The 18991-nt window shown below is 44.2% G+C and overlaps 1 protein-coding gene across 2 annotated transcripts in view; it reads left to right on the plus strand.

Annotated features, from left to right (window-relative positions):
* Positions 1-18991, plus strand: part of ablim2 (actin binding LIM protein family, member 2) — a 242767-nt gene that overhangs the window by 193687 nt on the left and 30089 nt on the right. For both annotated transcript variants that reach the window (XM_080742051.1, XM_080742050.1), the window contains exon 12: positions 16051-16158. In XM_080742051.1, coding sequence (XP_080598177.1) covers positions 16051-16158 — 108 coding nt within the window. The remainder of the gene's footprint in view (positions 1-16050; positions 16159-18991) is intronic.

Here is an 18991-nt window from a genome sequence, read left to right on the forward strand (position 1 = left end):
CCGACTGGACTTATTTTTCCTGCCAGCATCTCTCAGTGAATTCTCCTCCTATTTAAATTCAGGTTAAAGCCATGGTAAAACCTCAGTAAAGCCCTTTGGTTGTACAATATGGATACCTGGCCATGATATGATACTTTTCTTAACGGTGCAGGAACTGTGGTACAGTCAAAGGATATGCTAAAAGGATAACACAAAAAGACCCAGGGTGCTGAACAAAATTCAGACTTCAGCTACTTATAGAACAGTGATTCTCAATGTACAATTTGCAATTCAGGCATTTAGCAGACGCTCTTAATCCAGAGCGACTTAACTCAAAGTGGGCTCCAAGGGCTCCCCAGCAAAAGGATTGTTATTTAGGAACCAAGCGGACCCTTATGGGACTGTAACTCTGACGTCATTCGGGTTCCATTTGAACGCTATCAAGAGTTTATTGGGATGCCAAATAATCCCAATAAACTCTGCCAAATAAACTTATGCCAAATAAACTAGACCAGGTCAACCTGGTTGTGCCAGACCCCCTGTCTGTCATCATCATTTATGACATCATGCCTTTTATAGGCATGTCATCATCATGTCATCATCATATATACCCTTTATATAGAAAACCCGGACAGACATTTGCTTATGTAGGCCTACCCATTTCATGGGTCTGGCAAAAACTGTTTGAGGATCACTGACTCTAGAACCCAGCGATGTTTCCTCCTGTGATGTCATCGGCCACGCGTAGGACTAGGGGTGTGATGTCATCGGCCACGCGTAGGACTAGGGGTGTGATGTCATCGGCCACGCGTAGGACTAGGGGTGTGATGTCATCGGCCACGCGTAGGACTAGGGGTGTGATGTCATCGGCCACGCGTAGGACTAGGGGTGGAGCTCGAAACAAGGGTCCGTTACAAACTCGATAACACATTTATTGAGTACCCGGTATCAATACGCTTTGGGCTTATCAAGCCTGTTATCGAGCATAGCAGCCCATGACGTCATGTTTAAACTATAAAGACAAGACGAGGCGATCCAGAAATTATTACAGTACTATTCATAATATAAAGCCATTGAACTCTTATTGCACACTAATGAATGATGGTTTTAATGATATTTATTGATAATATGTGATACTTTTGTCGATTGTCATCTTCATAGATGGAGGTCAGCCACAAACTCGTCTCACATCTTTCCACCAAATAATAATAAAACGCTCAATAGTGGGCTTGATAAAACAGGGTTCCCACGGGCATGAAATTCCTGGAAATATTTTGAAATTAGAAAAATATTTTTCCAGTACTGGAAAAGTTTTGGAATTGATCAAGGGTCCTAGAAGGTCCTGGAAAAAATAGCTATGCATTGTCTTTGGTTATTGATTTTGTTAATACCTCTGAAATGACAAATAAAAAATTGGCTAAATTGTCAAATAGGCAGAAATTGTGAAAATGGCCGATCTACATGCTCACAACGCGAGGCGTTGTGAGCATGTAGATCTGCTATTTTCACAATAGAAACGTGTTATACAAAATTCCTCAACTCTTAGTGCTCGTCAGGGTGGGGGGGGGGGGGGGGGGTCCCCAGTTAAAATATGATTATTTCGGGGGTCCCCAGTTAAAATATGATTATTTCGGGGGTCACAGCCTGAAAAGGTTGAGAACCACTGGCATACACTACCTGTCTTTGAGCATTGTGCATAGGAGTAAGCGACTTGTTATTGAGCTGAATTATTGTTATATAGTCCTGGAAATTGGGTTAAATATTCTGGAAAAGTTTTGGAAAAGTTTTGGAAATGAATTGGTAAAAATGCGTGGGAACCCTGATAAAAGCCCGGCTCAATATGCAGGATCGATAAGGTGCTCATTATCAATAAAGATTAACGAGCTCCATCCCTACGTAGGACCAGAGACGAACACCGAGCGGGTCAAACTCGCCGCCCGCGACTCCAGCTCCCTCCCCCTCCCTCCCACCTACACGGGCGGGGTCAACCCGGGCCCCATCTGGGCCAGGGACTCCTCCACCCTCCCCGCGTGTGGGGCCAAAGGCGGTGGTGGCGGTGGTGGTGGAGGCACTACTGCCTGCGGCGGCGGCGGAGGTAGCGGCAAGTGCTCCCCGTTGCCACCGGGGGACCTGTCCCTACAGCTCAACCCCACCACGCTCGCCATGCTGCAGCAGCACAACTACATCCCATACTTCAGAGGTATCACTGGGAAAGAACCCACGAGTCCAAACGTAGAGCGCTACTATAGCTGAGTCAGTGAAAACCTTCCTTTCTCCACAAAACTATGTTCCAAGAATTGACAAAGGACCCCCAAGGGAATTTATATCGTTGTTGTCTGGTGGAAACCTTGTATGTCCAAAACCGTTTGTTTTGTATTTATCATTTTAAAAATGTTTTAAACTAGTGAAAACTAGCCGATCTACAAGCACACAACGCCTCGCAGCGCGAGGCGTTGTGTGCTTGTAGATCTGCTGTTTTCACTACTTTTGTGTGACCGCCTTGTATGATGAAGCAGGGCCTTGCTTTGCGAAAAAAATACAAATCTGAAACTTGGAGATACGAGGTTTCCACCTGACAGTGACGATATTTTGGCTACTCAAAAACAGTAGATCTACAAGCTTACGGTGAGTCACTTTCGTGCCTTCGTGCCGTGAGCTTGTACATCACTATTTTGGATATATCAAACATTTTTAATAATTCTCTCATAGGGAACCCTGGCACCAAACCGTCCCGCGGCCAAATACATATTGTCACTGTCGGGCAGAAACCTTGTATCTCCAAGTTTCAAATTTGTAAATGTTTTCGCAAAGCAAAGCCCTGCCGTCGCACAAAAGCCCGGCCGTCGCACAAAAGCTCAGCCGTCGCACAAAAGTAGTGAAAACAGCCGATCTACAAGCACTGTGCTTGTAGATCGGCTGTTTTCACTAGTTTAAATTTTTAAAATGATAGATACAAAACTAACGGTTTTGGACATACAAGGTTTCCCCCCGACAACGACAATATCATTTTGGGGCTCCTTGACATGCTCTCAAGAAGATATTGGTTCCCAAACGTAGAAAACGTACATTATGGATAATGTGAAAACGACCAAAGGAAAGCACAAAGTAGAAGTGGAGGTTGGTTCTCACTCGAAGACAGCGTGACACTTTTTGTCCTTGCTCTGTGTTTGACCCGGGGAATACCGGAGGCCTTGGTGTGTGGAGTGTGCTGTGGTCCCTTTTAGCGATGGTGGTGTGAACCTGCCTCTGGGTCTGGGCAGGCCTTCTCCACGTGGCATGGCTTGCTGTTGTGTGACCAAACACCAAGAAAGAAAGAAATTAATAAATAACAACTCTCGCCCGGGGTGTTTTCAGGTCGTTGCCTTGCGCCGCCGCGGGGCCCCGTGAGTCATAACATAATGGGAAACAGAGCGCTTGGCCTGGGCGTGTTTGGTTTGGGCTAATACTATAACTGATGTTTGATCACTTGATGAGCGTTTATTGTGTTTAGAGCGTTGAACTAACATCATCACCCAATCTATCACAAGTGTACGCACACACACACACACACACACACACACACACACACACACACACACACACACACACACACACACTGTCACCACTGACAGATTAATCTTCGGTCATTGGGTCCATTTCCCTTTGTGAGGGGGACAACCTCTGATTTCTGTTATTATATCTCTATCAGTCTCAGTCAACCACTCCCGATATGAATTCTAAATATGAATGGCTTTACCCTCAAGCTATGCGTGTTAACCATTGCATCAGGCCGTTTGTGTTCTGAAATATTCTGTATTTTTCAATAAAATAAGTGTTTTTCTAAAACCTTCTGTGCCAGAATGTTGCTTTGTAGTGGGTCTGTCGCAGCAGTAGAAAGCTGTTGCCACACTACAGGGAAACAAAGAAACACGGCGACATTCAGGCATAGACTTGATTAAAACTGCTCTTTGTCGAACAAGACAGGATATTTCAGGACACGACTCTTTGGGCTGTATTTGCCTTAACTTAAAGGCCTGTCCATACTGTCTCCGACCACCGAACCTTTCGTCAGACTACAAAATGATGTCACTCGGATCTTATGAAAAGCATTACCCCGAATTAGAGTTCGGAAAGCTGCATGTTGGAAAGTTGAAACTCTCTGACGAAAGATTCGCTGGTTCGGAGACAGTATGGACAGGCCTTTAAGTTAAGGCATAAGGGCTGGTACTTAAGACAATCAAAATACAGCCCTTTATGTTTTAAATGTGTACACGTATGTAGAAGCAAGGGACCATTCAACTGAGAGTGGTCGACTGAGACTGACAGAGATGATAAAAATAAAATAAATACAAAATAAAATATGATTTTTTGTCCAAGGATAGTATGGGTGATATCCCTTCACATAAAGCAGTGGTTCTCAAAGTGGGGTCCAGGGACCCTCATTGTTCCAAGTGGACAAAAGGTATGTAACTCTGGGGGTCCTTGTAATACGCTCTATGCACAGCAGCCATTTTGGAAAGAAATTGGTCCTCTTCCTTCACAGGTGTTACCAATGATTCTAATGGAGGCTCTGTTCCGTTTAGTGGTTTTCAAACCTTTTCATTTCAAGGACCCCCGTAACTCTGAGAGTGTTCAAATTGAACCAAATGGACCATTGCAGGTCCAGTTGCTTCCAGTTGTACATTCTCTGAGTTACAAACCCGTATGGGTCCATTTGGAACTCCCTCAAGGAACCATGAGGGTCCCTTTGGACCACACTTTGAGACCCACTGGTGTAGCAGAGTGTTTCCAGTGAGCCAACGTGCAACAATATCAGCACCCTGACTCTGCTTGACCAGAATGGAACAAAGCCTTCATTAGTATCACTTGTAGGGCCCTGGACACACTGTTAAAGCATGTGCTCTGTGCTTTCCCTTGGGGGAGGAGGGGGGAACGGCAGCGTCCAATTCTTTCCCTATGGAAGTCACATGGTTTCTTAGCCTTTAGCGAGCCTCTAGCTTGCCTCTAGCTTGCCTTTAAAGCTAGAAGCAGCCAAGAGGCAAACAAAAAAACATGCGTTTTCCATAGGGAATGAATTGGACGCTGCCCTTCCCCCTCCTCCCCCAAGGGTAAGCACAGGGCATGTGCTTTAACTGTGTGTCCGAGGCCTAAGACCTGCGAAGGAAGTAAGGAAGAGGCCCAATTTCCTTCCAATATGGCTGCTGCTCATAGAGCCTGTACTAAAGGTTTGAGAACCGCTAACATGAATGGTTTGACATATCCAACCGAGCTCACTCTGCACCTTGTCTCCCGCTCCCCCTACTACTGACCCCCAGGGCTCAAACAGGACCCCTGGTCCCACCCTAAAGCCCATAGGAGATCCCTGCATCTCAATTTACCTCCTCCTAAGGCTAACGGTAAAAACACACCTAGCATCCTCTACTATACCGTCGTTGTTGGATGGAAACCTGTCCAAAAGCGTTTGTTTTGTATTTATCATTTAAAAAATTAACTAAACTAGTGAAAACAGCTGATCTACAAGCACACAACGCCTCGCGGTGAGAGGCATTGTGTGCTTGTAGATCGTCTGTTTTCATTCGTTTTGTGCGACGGCCTTGTATGATGAAGCAGGGCTTTAATTAGCGAAAAAATTTACACATTTGAAACTTGGAGATACGAGGTTTCTGCCCGACAGTGACGATACTCTTATATGTGTCTCTCTTCTAACACTGGAATGGTTGTCAGTCGTACTTGTGGTACTTTGTCAGGTCTCGTGGCGTGCACCAAGGTTCAGTTCCAGGACCACCCTCAGTTCCTAATCTATGCCACGGGTATATAAAGAAGGAGAGGAAAGATACGATACATTCTCAGTCTGGCGATTTCGGCCGTTCGTTTTGTCGACCTTTGGCCAGCAAAAACTGGGAGGCAAAGGGGATGCTTAAGTGTGATGGAATGCTTTGAAGTCAATCAAAGCTGAGTGGACAAGACTATCCTTTAACTCGCTCCCTGCCAATTAAATATGGGCTTTTTGGCTCATATTGCCATACATCTCCATAGACTTCCATGTAATTTATAGTGCACAGATCATGCACGCCCATGCACAGATCATGCACCATGTTTGTGCAGGCTGTTCACAGCTTTCAAACAAAAAAATCAGATTGGAAATCCGTTCAGGCATTCTTGAGAAAATATGTTTTACATGTTATGTAAGCAAAGATGGCTGCCCTGTATGAAAGATGGGGTTGTATGGGGGGTGGAACATACAAAATCGCGATTGAAATCATGTTTACTAGATTTAATGGGGTAAAAAAAAAAAATCAAATATGTTTTTTTTCTCTAAGTAAAAGTCGATTTAAGTCGTTTGGCAGGGAAGTCCATAGTGAGATAGTTGATCTGAAAGTCGTTTGGCACTGAACTAGTTAAGTCATTGGTCCACATACTATTTCAGCTGAGACCCAATGGAGGGATATCTACTTGACCCATAACAATGGGCCAGCGACCCAAATGTGGTGCAAATGCCCTCTTTCTATGCCATGCCTGAAGGCAGCATTCAAGAGAATTGCCTTGTCCAAACTCTCCTGAACTTAAACGCAGCATCTTATGTTGAAAGAATTGTCCTCTCTGCGTAGAAACCAAGCAGTGAAAATAACCGACCTCCAAGCTCGCGACGCGTTGTGAGCTTGGAGGTCTGCTACAGTATTTTCGATACTTTCACCAAAAGGGCCCTTTTAGAAATGTCAGCCCCTGCCTCTCTAACATTCTCTGCATGCCCCTGAAAGGATACAGTGTGCACACTGAAAAACCAGACATCAGAAAAATAACATGTGATACGTCTTCTTTCATTTTCCCTAGCTGATGGTCGTAATCTTAAAAAAAATAACGTTCACTCATAAGTTTGCCCAGCCAACAATCATAGACTTCAATGCATTCCATCGAACTTGGCTCCAGTTCACCTCTCATCTACATCTATGGGCGCGTGCTAGGGGCATAGAACATCTGTCCTCACCTCCTTCATATTATCCCTGATTTCTGCTTGCGCTGTTCTCGTTGTGTCCTTATTGTGGGGGCGACATAATAACCGTTGCATGATGGGTACACGACGTGCTCATGATGTGCACCTGTTTGCATTCCTGTTGACGTGTGGCACGTCGTCGAAGAGAAGGCGGCGAGGAACTCTGTGGTTTTGTTTTGTGTGCTCGTGTGTTTTAGATTGATGTCAAACTTAAATGTTTTGCCTGCACTCGACCTCTTGTTTTTTCTTCGTCGTTAATTCCTGAATGATGCCTTTTGTTTGTTGTCTGTCAAGCCCTTAACCCTCCCTTTGGTGTCAAAGTGCTTTTGTCCTTGAAGTGAATTTGGGTGAGAACACACAAAATTGACATTTTAATGTGTTTCTTTTGGCACAGCGAGGAGAAATCGCTTCAATTATTGTGTGGGTTTTGACAGAATCACATAATTACCCAGGCACAGTGTTTATTTCTTCCTTTTTTACCAACAAACAAGCGCCTTAAAATGAATGACTCTCCCTGACTAAAGAATTGACACAGATGGAGATATTTTACTGTTAAGCTTGAGCCAAAGAGATAAGAGCGAGGGAGAGAGAGAGAGAGAGAGAGAGAGAGAGAGAGGAGTTGGACAACGCGATCCTTTGCACAAACAATACTCAGACATATTTATCTGAAGGTTTGACTTTCACCCCGTCGTAACTAGGAATGGGACGATATTATCGTTTATCGTGATAAAAAACACTCGAGATTTTGCCTGGTTAATAAACCAGACCGAACACAACAACACCCCCTGGCGGTAGTGGTGTTGTAGTATACGGTCTGGCACCTATCCATTGAGATTTTATTTCCTCAAACAGCTTCAAGGGTTGGCCAATCAGGGTTGTATGGGCTTGGGGCAAGTGGTTTGGGGCAAACCCCAGAAATGAAAACTCTTCCTGAAATCCCAGACTCTCTTACCAAAACAAAGTGTGTGATAGAGGCTGGCAACGCCAGGCAAGTGGAGATTTGATTTATCGCGATATCATCTTCCGCCATGCACTGGGATCAATTCACCTTTTATTTGCCGAGCTGCATATCCGGTACCACTTAAACCCTCTATAATTGGTAAAGGGTACTTATAATATATTTACTTGATACAGTCTTTTTTTCACTCTCTGCGAAAAAATAGCCATTGTAGATCGGCCATTTTTTGCAAACTTTCCGCCCCAGGATAATGGATTTTGATTATTGCGATAATATCGTAAATCACGATTTATTTTGTCACAATAATCGTGATATGACATTTTCATATCGTCCCATCCCTACTCTCAGCCAGACCACAAACAATAGTCTGACATTTATCTGGAGGTTTGACTTTCACCCAGTCGTAACAAGAGCCAAGGGTCGTTCAGGGAACAATGTGATATGGGTTTACTGTCGTGTCCTGGCCTAACAGGGCTGGAGGACCCATGGTGTGTAGAGCAGGGGTGTCGAACTCATTTTGGGGTGAGGGCCGGATTGGATGAAAGGCGACTTGATGAGGGCCGAACCAGTCGCGGATCGGATGGCATGCACACTCGCTCACATGTTCGCTCTGTTTTTCTTCCTGTCGTCTTAGCCACTGCTATAGCTAGCACTATAGCAGTATATCATTTTACAGATTGTGTTCATTATTAAGTAAAATAGCTACTTTCATTATTGGTATTACAGTTGCAGTTAGGTACGAGAGATGCTATTTGTTTAAAGGAGTAGTTCATGCCCAAAAGGACTTTTCTTTCTTTGATTACTCACGCCATGGAGACTTGAGTTCAATAATATATATTTATTTTATTTGTCGCATTACTAAGACAAAAATGTGATAATAGTACACTTCCCCCCATTGATTCCAGATGGGGACCCAAATGCATTTGGGTCCCCATCCGGAATCAATAGGCATGCATTTATTGTAATCAAATTTCTGTTTTAGGAATGAGTCTACATTGGCTCCATGGCATTTTGGGGGTGAACTACTCCTTTAAAGTGCCAATAAGAATAAACCATTTGATAATAGAATAATTCAATTCCTGATAGTCTCTGCTATAATTTGTAAATGGCTAAAAAAAAATATTATTGATGCAGGACAATAATTATTTTTATTGTATTTTATAATAAAAAGAATAAAAGTAATGAACAATAATGGCATATTCAGAAAATATCTGAATAATAAAACTTTTACATTTTATTATTATTATATTTTTTAAATAAGTTATTTTCTTAACAACATTAATTTCCATGTCTAATATGTGTAATCTTTGAGTACAGTTCGAATATTGTAGGTACATTCAGGTATTATTCATAGCCAGACTCCCCACCCCATTCCTAGCAATGCTGTCATCTTCAGAGAGAGAGAGAGCTGATCACTTAACATTCCAATCAATCAACTCAATCACCGCCACCTGGTGGGAGAAACCTAGCCTGCAGTTCTTAAAACAATCATAACTCTTGACAGGAATGGGCTAGAGACTTACTTTTTTTCCTAAATGCTCAGAAATATGTGCTCTACAAGCCTGGGGCCGGATTGAATCACCTCGCGGGCCGGATCCGGCCCGCGGGCCGTATGTTTGACATCCCTGGTGTAGAGGGATAAAAGGAGGGTCCCAACTTAAGTACGGGTCCCTGAGGGACCTCAGTCAGCAAAGGATGTAAATAATTGCATTCGTAGGTCGCAGTTTACTGTCAGAAGCGGCACAGCTTGTCCGTAGACGGACGGGTAAAGCCTGACACTGTGGTGGGGACTGCCCATATGTCCTACATCTCATTAGTCCTGACACATCACTGTCTTGGCCATCTGGCCAGTGTGGCACAGAGTCACAGTGATGTCACAGTGATGTGGACATCAGGGATCTCCATATATGGGCATAAAAGGAATTTGGTTCCCCATGTCATCCCAGGGATCTCCATAGCTCCATATATGGGCATAAAAGGGAGTTGTTCCCCTGGCATCACAGGAATCTCCATATATGGGCTTAAAAGGGAGTTGTTCCCCTGGCATCACAGGAATCTCCATATATGGGCATAAAAGGGAGAGTCTGTCTGTCTGTCTGGGTAACGCTAGTCTTTTTTGTTGATTGACTCTCACGATCTGACATCACTGTGATGTCATGGGAACCAAATCCCTTTTATTGCCATATATGGAGATCCCTGTGATGCCAGGGGAACCAAATCCCTTTGGGCAGTTGGCCAAGACATGGTCGCTTGTCGCCCTGAGGGGACTAACTGGTAATAATAAACTTGTATTTGCACCTTTCATGACATGAAATGCAGCTCAAAGTGCTTTACAGAGCAAGAATAAAGCAGAAAAATCCAAAATGATTTAACAATGAAGCAAAAAAGAAAGCCAAACGCAGAAAAACGGCATTAAAATAATAGCAAACAAGGCAGTGAATCAGGACATTTTGGGGGGTTTAAGTTGTTAAATGCCCTTCTGTTTTTTCCTTTTCTTTTTTACAAATGGAACACTTGTGGCCAACAACTCATCACGGTATATAAGATGAATGTTGGGTCTTTAAGGACAGATGTTGAGGCAGTTAGGAGATGTATGGGAGGAGGGCTGGAGTGAATAACATGCAGCGAGATGGACAGACGAGATTGCTTTTACATTTGGCCCGCCGCACTGTAGCTGCACATGGTTGGAAGAAGCCACAAGAAAGATAGGGAGAGAGAGGGAGAGAGGGAGAGAGGGAGCGAGAAGAGAGCTAGAAAGGGAATGAGCTCTGGCATATGGCGCACGAAGGGAGAATCACGAACACGCGGTCAGTGGTGAAAAAAAGTACTCTTTTTTTTTTTTTTTTTTACTTAAGTAAAAGCATCGCTGTAAAGTAGATATACTCTGTTTCAAGTTGAAGTCCGGAATTAAAAAGTTACATGAGTGACAATACACAAGCATTGGCATCAAAATGTACTTAATGTACCAAAAGTAGAAAGTACTCGTTATGCAGGATGTCCTGTTTCACACATTTTCAAATGTATAAAATGGCAGATCTTCAATCATCATCACGTGTCGCATCGCGACGCATTGTGAGCTTGCCGATTGGCGATTTTCAAATGGCAAACATGTACATAGGGCTGAATTTATGCCCATATTTGGAGATCCCTGCTCTGAGTATCTGGCATCACTGCAATGTCACAGTGATGTGTCAGGGGAACCACAGTGTCAGGCATTACCCCTCCGGTCACAGACAAGCTGTGACGGTTCTGATAGTAAACTGCGACCTATGGTCGCAATGATTGTAGTGGAGTAAAAGTACAATATTTGTCTCTGAGATGCAGTGGAATAGAAGTATAGTATTGAAAATAGGAAATACTCCAGTAAAGTCAAAAATACCTCGTAATTGTACTCAAGTACTGTACAATACTTTACACCATTGCAGGCCTTGGCTGCATTTTATTTCCACCCCGAACAGCAGGAGCATGGGGCGGGGAGAGGCAGAGGAGCGTTAAATGTTCTCTGAGGTCTAGAAAGGGATGAAAGCCGTGCGGCTTCGCGACGGTTGGAATGAAAAAGGCGCAGCGGGCAGCACAGGCAGGCTGTAATTTGACGGGGGTTTTCTTGGGTTGCCAGTTTGCAGTGGCATGTTAAACGTTACGCACTGGGCCGCGTGCCTCTCATCTCTGGAACCTCAGCGCCTCCCCAAACGCAGCGTGAAAAGAGAGAGAGCGCTGCTTAGTTCCAAATGTGCCCGCCGCCGCCGCCGGGAGCTCCCCGCTCGTTTTAATGAGCCCTCAGGTTTGGGTCTCTCTACACTTGGCCGCTGCGCATGAGCGACTTCAGTGCTGGACAGCTACAAGGCTCTCGCACACTATTGGGAAAAAAAGAACACTTTCAGGCTATTTACTTGTTGATGGGTGTTGTCGGGACAGAGAGAGAGAGAGGCTACTACATGTTTGTTGGAAACAGGGGGTGGGACTTAATTATTTTATACTTTAGCTATTGAAAAATAGCAGATATACAAGCTTGTGAGCTTGTAGGTCCGTCGCCAAATACATATCATTTTGGGGGTCCTTCACATGAAAAGGTTTGAGCACCACTGTCATAGAAACATAGGTTTTAAAAAAAAAACTCAAAGATTCTTTTTTTTTTTCAATGGTTAAAGCACAAAATAACGCAGTCAATGCTTGCACACAGGGCCCATAATTTGGTGCGACACCCCTGAGCCCATACATGTCCTTTTATACCTTGGACAGTTGACCTGCCATGGCTAGATTCATTATGTATCTGGGTTGTCCAATGCATCAAAATGTCATGAACAAAAAAATAATAATAATAATTTGGCAGGTGATCAACGGTCAAGGTCACCGTCACCTCATTTCTGTCCTATAGAGTAACGAATGAGCTAAAGTATTTAAAATATGTTTGTGAGGCTCATATTAATCTTAGGAAGTATTATGTTTTTCTTTTTTTTTGTTAACACATGCATTCCATACATTCCTTAGGGCTGGACCCCACATGGACGACTGGACGTATATGACGTCATCAGCTTGTGAAGGGAGTTGTACCTATTGAGTGAAAGATGAACTATTTAATGAACTATTTAAGGTGTTTTTAAGTTCTAATTGTATTTATAGAGGGCAGTTATAGTGTATTACAGTAAGTCACATTAGGCGTATTAGCCAGGGATCCTTTTGAGAGCTTCTGTGCAAAAACTCGGATAACAACATTCAAACAACACGTGCATATAGTGATATGACATGTTGCGCACACATGGGGCACGACACAAGGCGAGTCGCGGTACTGCAGTTAGTAACAGACATGTATCCGTGCACGTTGGCCTTACATCTACACATATCGCCTTACAGGCGCGCCTCTCTGTCCATGAATCGACATGTTTGTGATTGCTTTGCTTTTGTATCGGCGGATATTTAAAAGATGATTTAAACAAGTGTCTCAGCCAACTTCCGCAAGCCCCCTCTGTCAGCCCTGTACCTCGATTCCAGATGTCCCTCACATGCAGTGTGCACTTTGGCTCTGAACTAACAACACTTTGCTGCAAGTGTGTGTGTGTGCGTGCGCACGCGTGCATAAAGGATCTCTCCTCCCGAGACACAAGCGTGCACTAACAACACTGTGTGTGCGTGTGCGTGTGCGTGCGTGCGTGCGTGCGTGCGTGCGTGCGTGCGTGCGCAGTGGTGTAAAGTAACTAAGTTAATTTACTTAAGTACTGTACTGTACAATTTTGAGGTATTTGTACTTTACTTGAGCATTTCCCATTTCCAATTTTCAAAAAATAATTCACTACATCTCAGATCCAAATCCACTAAAATTATTTGAAAACTTTTGTTACTAGTTACTTTTATATTTTAATTATATACAACATACTGTATATACAAAACACACTACTTTAACCACTTCAGTCCTACATATATATGCATTTTGGCCATTTGAAAATCTCAATCTACATCTCAAGCTCACAATCTCGAGCTACAAGATGTACGTCATGCGACGCATGTAGATTGCATTGTGAGCTTGCATTGTCTGGCATTTTGAAAATATTCTTATAGATTCTTATTGCAAACTTGGAAATCGGACATTCTGCATAATACTACATAGTACTTTTACTTTTGGTACTTAAAGGGGAAACCCACCCATTTTCAATATTGAACTGTCATCAATATACCGGTGTATGGTACTTTCCCCTTTAAGTACATGTTGATACCAATACTTTTGTGCTTTCACTCAAGTACATTTTTATTTCCTTCCACTTGTAACAGAGTATTTCCTACATTGCAGTATTGATACTTTTACTTAAGTAAAATATGTCAGTACCTTTTCCACCACTGTGTGTGTGTGTGTGTGTGTGTGTGTGTGTGTGTGTGCGTGTGCGTGTGCGTGTACGTGTGCGTGCGTGCGTGCGTGCGTGCGTGCGTGCGTGCGTGCGTGCGTGCGTGCGCGTGCGTGTGTTGTGCGTCAGTGACATCATCACCTTCCGGCATCCAGCCTTGTTGGGCCTATTGCTCCTCAGAGGGGACATAAATGTGTGCGTGCGTGCGTGCGTGTGTTCTCAATTAACTAACAGTCTGTCTAACTCTCTCTCACTCTCACTCACACACACTCTCTCTGTCTCTCTGCTGTGTCCTCAGAACTGTTGACGTGGATGTGTTTAGTGGCTCTGGCCTGTAAAAGGTGTCGGTGACTTCATTGTTCAGATACCAACAAACAAACAAAGTACGACAAGTTAAGTTTGAGACGCGTCCGGCCATCGGTTTTCATTTTTCTGCGTCCAATCTGAACCTGGCATCCCTACAGTCGCTTGAGGCCGTGTCATTTTCAAATCCGTACGTCACACTGTTGTTGTTTGATCCTGACCATGTGTCCCATCTGTCAAATAATCCCATCTGTTTGCTTGTTTCTGAACAATGAAGTCACAATTTGACAATTTAAGGACTTTTTAATACCTCTAAAATGACAAATGGAACATTGGCCAAATTGCCAAATATTGGAGGCAGAAATTGTGAAAGATCTTTTCAGGCCGCGACCCCCCAAAATAATCATATTTGAACTGGGGACCCCCCACCCTGACAAGCACTAAGAGTTGAGGCATTACATTCTGTATAACACGGTTCTATTGTGAATATTTCACAATTTCTGCCTCCAATATTTGACAATTTGGCCAATGTTTAATTTGTCATTTTAGAGGTTATTAACTCATCCAGAGCCCAGGACATTAACGGATTAGGGGGTCCAGAGTGCCCCCTCCCGGCCCCATTAACGGCCATTGTCTTATTTTGAAGGCCAGAAGTCTAGACCGGAAGTACTTCCGGTCTGACGTCATCGGATCCTGCGACGGAACCGATCATTGTTTACGTGGTGCCATGCTGGATTGCATAGGATAGGATACATGTGTTTTATAAGCAAGCATCTGCCTCCATCTTCGCTTCTAAAGTGTTGTTTTGAGATAATGGACATTAAAGATGAGATCGGCCGTCCACCTCAATGTTATGGGATGACTATTGTGTGCTCGTGGAGCCGTGATGATGACAAATCAGCGCGGATTTCGTCTCCGGAGCGTCGGCCATTGTACTAGGTATTTTTACTCGCCGTTACAGTAATATATTACTTTTCGCGCGACATCGCGCATTCGGCACTATACGTACTCTAGTACTTATTGCGTGACATCACGCGAAAGGCACTAGATGAGTTAAAAGTAAAACTTCACTGTTAAAAAAAAAAAAACTTTTTTTGACAGATGGGACACTGTGGTCAGGATCAAACAACAACAGTGTGACGTACGGATTTGAAAATGACACGGCCTCAAGCGACTGTAGGGACACCAGGTTCAAATTGGACGCAGAAAAATGAAAACCGATGGCCGGACGCGTCTCAAACTTAACTTGTCGTACAGGGCGTCAAATGTCTGATTTGGAAACGAACGTTCACTGGCGGAAGGAGCTGGTATAGAGCCCTGACGGACTCCTCTAAACTAGTACATGTACAGTTGTTCCCCATTGAGCTTGGCACAATCTTGTCTTCTTAGTGAGGTCAGCAGACAAAGTGACGTGAGTGAGATGAAAAAAACCTGGGTGAAATGTGCCAATCTCAACAGCAAACAACGGTGTAGGGTTTACGTGGTTACTGCTTGGTATAAACACAACAGTCTGGTCCAGTGTTTCTCAAACTTTCCCATTTCAAGGTCTCCCCTTAACTCTGACAGTGGACAAATGGAACCAAATGGACCCGGCAGGGTTCATTTGGTTCCATTTGTTACTCTGTCAGAGTTACAGACTTGTAAGGGTCAATTTAGACCCCACTAAAGGAACCCACAGAATCCGCTTTGAGAACCACTGGTCTATAGTAGTAACAATCGAATCCAACGGATGTCTGGACCAATCGAGTCACCCGCACACTTACAGGAACAATTTTAAAGCTTCACAGTAGAACATTATTTGCTCTAACTCTTGACTCTTTGCCTCCTCCCCCCAACACCCCTCTCTCTTTATCTATCTCTCCAAACCCATCCTCGCCCTCCCCTCACTCCCCCAACCTCCCCATGGCTCTCTCTCTCTCTCTCTCTCTCTCTCTCTCTCTCTCTCTCTCTCTCCCTCTCCCCCCACCAACCCCCAAAAAAACCTACCTCTCTTCCGCACCTGGAAGGTAGTGAAAGTGGTCGGAGTACCCCCAGCTTGTCCACGTATTCCGACGGCAAATCCCCCTCCTCGTCCGGCCCGTACGTGGCCGCGCCGCGGCATTTCCACATACCAGGTAGGCTTTGGAGCGCCCCCCTGTGGTGCCGCATGGTTCCTCTCTCCCCCGATGAACGCCTACTGTACGCCGAAACTCTTCCCTTCCTCTCTGCACCCTACCCCTACGCTCTGCATCCTTTTAATCACAGTGTTTCTCAAGCTTTTATGTTTCCAAGGTCTCCCCTTAAAGGTAGGGTCAGTGATTTCACTTAAGTTTCAGTTTCAGTTCTCATGTAGGTGACAGGCAGGGGCCTTCCTCCAATCATGATCAAGTGGGGACGGGCCTTGGTGCGCGTAAGGCCCCCACTCGACCATGATTGGAGGAAAACGCGTCGCCCAACAGTTTTGGTGAAGCAACTGAAACTGCTTTTTTTCTCCTCACAGGGGATAAGGCTGAAGTCCAAATATGGACCAAACACTCTTATCTATAGTAATTAGTAGTATCGGAACATAGACCCATTTTGTTATTATTTGAATTCAATGAAATCACTTACCCTACCTTTAAATCTGACACTGTACAAATGGAACCAACTGGACCCTAACAGATCCATCTAGTTCCATTTGTACACCGTCAGAGTTACAGACGTGTATGGGTCCCCTAAAAGAAGAAGAAGAGTCCCTGAAATCCACTTTGAGAAACGCTGCTTTAACCTCTCTTAACACTGATCCGGGGCCAGTGGAGTTGACAGTGGTAGCCTACTAGGATATGATCCGAGGAGGCCGAAGTTCAAGGATAATCTGTTGTTATTGTTGTTTTCTAGTGTGCCCATAATAATGCTTCTTTCTAGGTCCTTGCGAGAAGGATCGGGGCGATGCCTTAGAAGTACACGATGGTTTCCAAAATGCCTGGAAAGTCTGGTTAAAAAATGTCTTTGTTGCACACCTTTCAGTGGACTGAATGCAATCAAAAATTTAGCCGATCTGCAAGGCGCAATGTTAAAGGGATAGCTCCCCCCTAAACATTACTTATTTTTTAATCAATTACATACCCTATGAAGTCTTGAATTGATGGAGATGTTTTTGTTTTTGTCGTGTTCCTAAAGCCAATAATTTGATGACCAGCTGGTTCTCCGGTAGGAGACTCAATCGAGCCTCTTTGATACTATTTTTGGACCAAAACTGTCATTTTTTGGGATTCAAAGTAAAATAGTAGCAGATCTACAAGCTTAAAACGAGCTGTCGAGCTTGTAGATCTGCTACTGCTTTTGTATGACGCCATAGTATGATGACGTAGGACATTCATTTACAAAAAAACAAACAAACAAAACGTTAAAATATGAACATAAGAGGTTTCTGCCCGACAACAACGATATCCTCTATATTTGTCACCCAAGGTGGAGGGGCCTTAATTATTTAAAAATAGCATACAAGCTTACAGCGCGGCACTCGTGAGCTTGTAGATCTGCTATTTTTTTAAAGTCGTGAAAATGGGTGCAAATCTTTGAATATATGTATTTTTTTAAGCGAACATTTGTAACTCAAATCTTGTCTCTGGGGTCCCTGGAACTAAATACTTTGAGATGGGGGTCCATGGCCAAATACATATCATTTTGGGGGTCCTTCACATGAAAAGGTTCGAGCACCACTGACATAGAAACATAGGTTTTTTAAAACAAATCTTAGAAGGACTTGAAATATTCAAAGACTTGCACAAATCTTCACGATTTTTCAAAAATAGCAGATCTACAAGCGCTGTGAGCTTGTAGATCTCCTATTGTTCAATAGTTAAAGTACCTAGGGGCCTAGCATTTGGTGCGACATCCCTGGTCGCGCACGGCACACCACCGAGGTTTCCAACCCAATTCTCCCAGCCCCGCCTCCTCCTCCCGTGGCGGCCGTCGAAACATCTGCGTAATTACATCGCGTCTCGCGCAATTCCCCCGATGCGCCGTGACAGCGGTTGACGCTAAGCAGCGCATCGTTCATTAGCTCCAGACTTCCTGCGTGGAGGAATCCCTCCTTTCTCTCTCTCTCTCTCTCTCTCTCTCTCTCTCTCTCTCTCTCTCTCTCTCTCTCTCTCTCTCCGATGCCACACGTTGTTCCCATCGAACTGTTACGACGTTTAATCGCACACGTTTGTGGAGAGAGGAGAGAAACTAAAATCCCTGTTCCCTGACTTGAGCGGCGGAACGGGGGGGAGATCGCAAAAAAAGAAAAAAACAGCCAGCGATTATCCACTTTAATGGGCTTTCCTCATCATCATGGTGCACACACACACGCACACGCACACACACACACACACACACACACACGCATGCACGCACACAATGCTTTCATATGGATTCGCTTTCACGTGGCTGGCAGGCAAGCACTATTAAACAAAAAAACCCTGAAAAAGACGAAATGACCAACATGTGTTTCTGCTTCTCATGACTCATGTTTCTGATGCGGGGGGGGGGGGGGGTAATGTGGGACAGTTGTTGCTAAGCATCTCTGACGAAGGGCCTGTCTGGGTCCACTTGAGTTATAACCACTTGAACCCTACAATGCAATATACCTATTCTGGGGGTCGAGCCATTGATGAAAATAGCAAAGTCTACAAATATGGTGCATGCATCTGCAAAAAAAAATCAATGTAAAAAAATGCTTAGTGTGAAATCTTGCAGCTCATGTCTGTCACGTCTGTCTGTCTGACATCATAGATGTCTGACGTCATAGCAGGGAGGTGCTTGGCCCCTGATTCAGCCTGGGGAAATGAGCTGGAGAAGCCCTCATTGCGCGCAGCCAATGACCCGATTTTTTGACGTTCCGGACGTGCCGCGAGGCCCATATTCTAACCGATGAGCGGTTACTGTGATTGAGAGTACTCTACTATAGAAAGAGATCTCTCTCCAAAACACTGCTGCCACTCA

The sequence above is a fragment of the Nannobrachium achirus genome (genome assembly GCF_963921795.1).
Source record: "Nannobrachium achirus genome assembly, chromosome: 14".
Classification (NCBI taxonomy): domain Eukaryota; kingdom Metazoa; phylum Chordata; class Actinopteri; order Myctophiformes; family Myctophidae; genus Nannobrachium; species Nannobrachium achirus.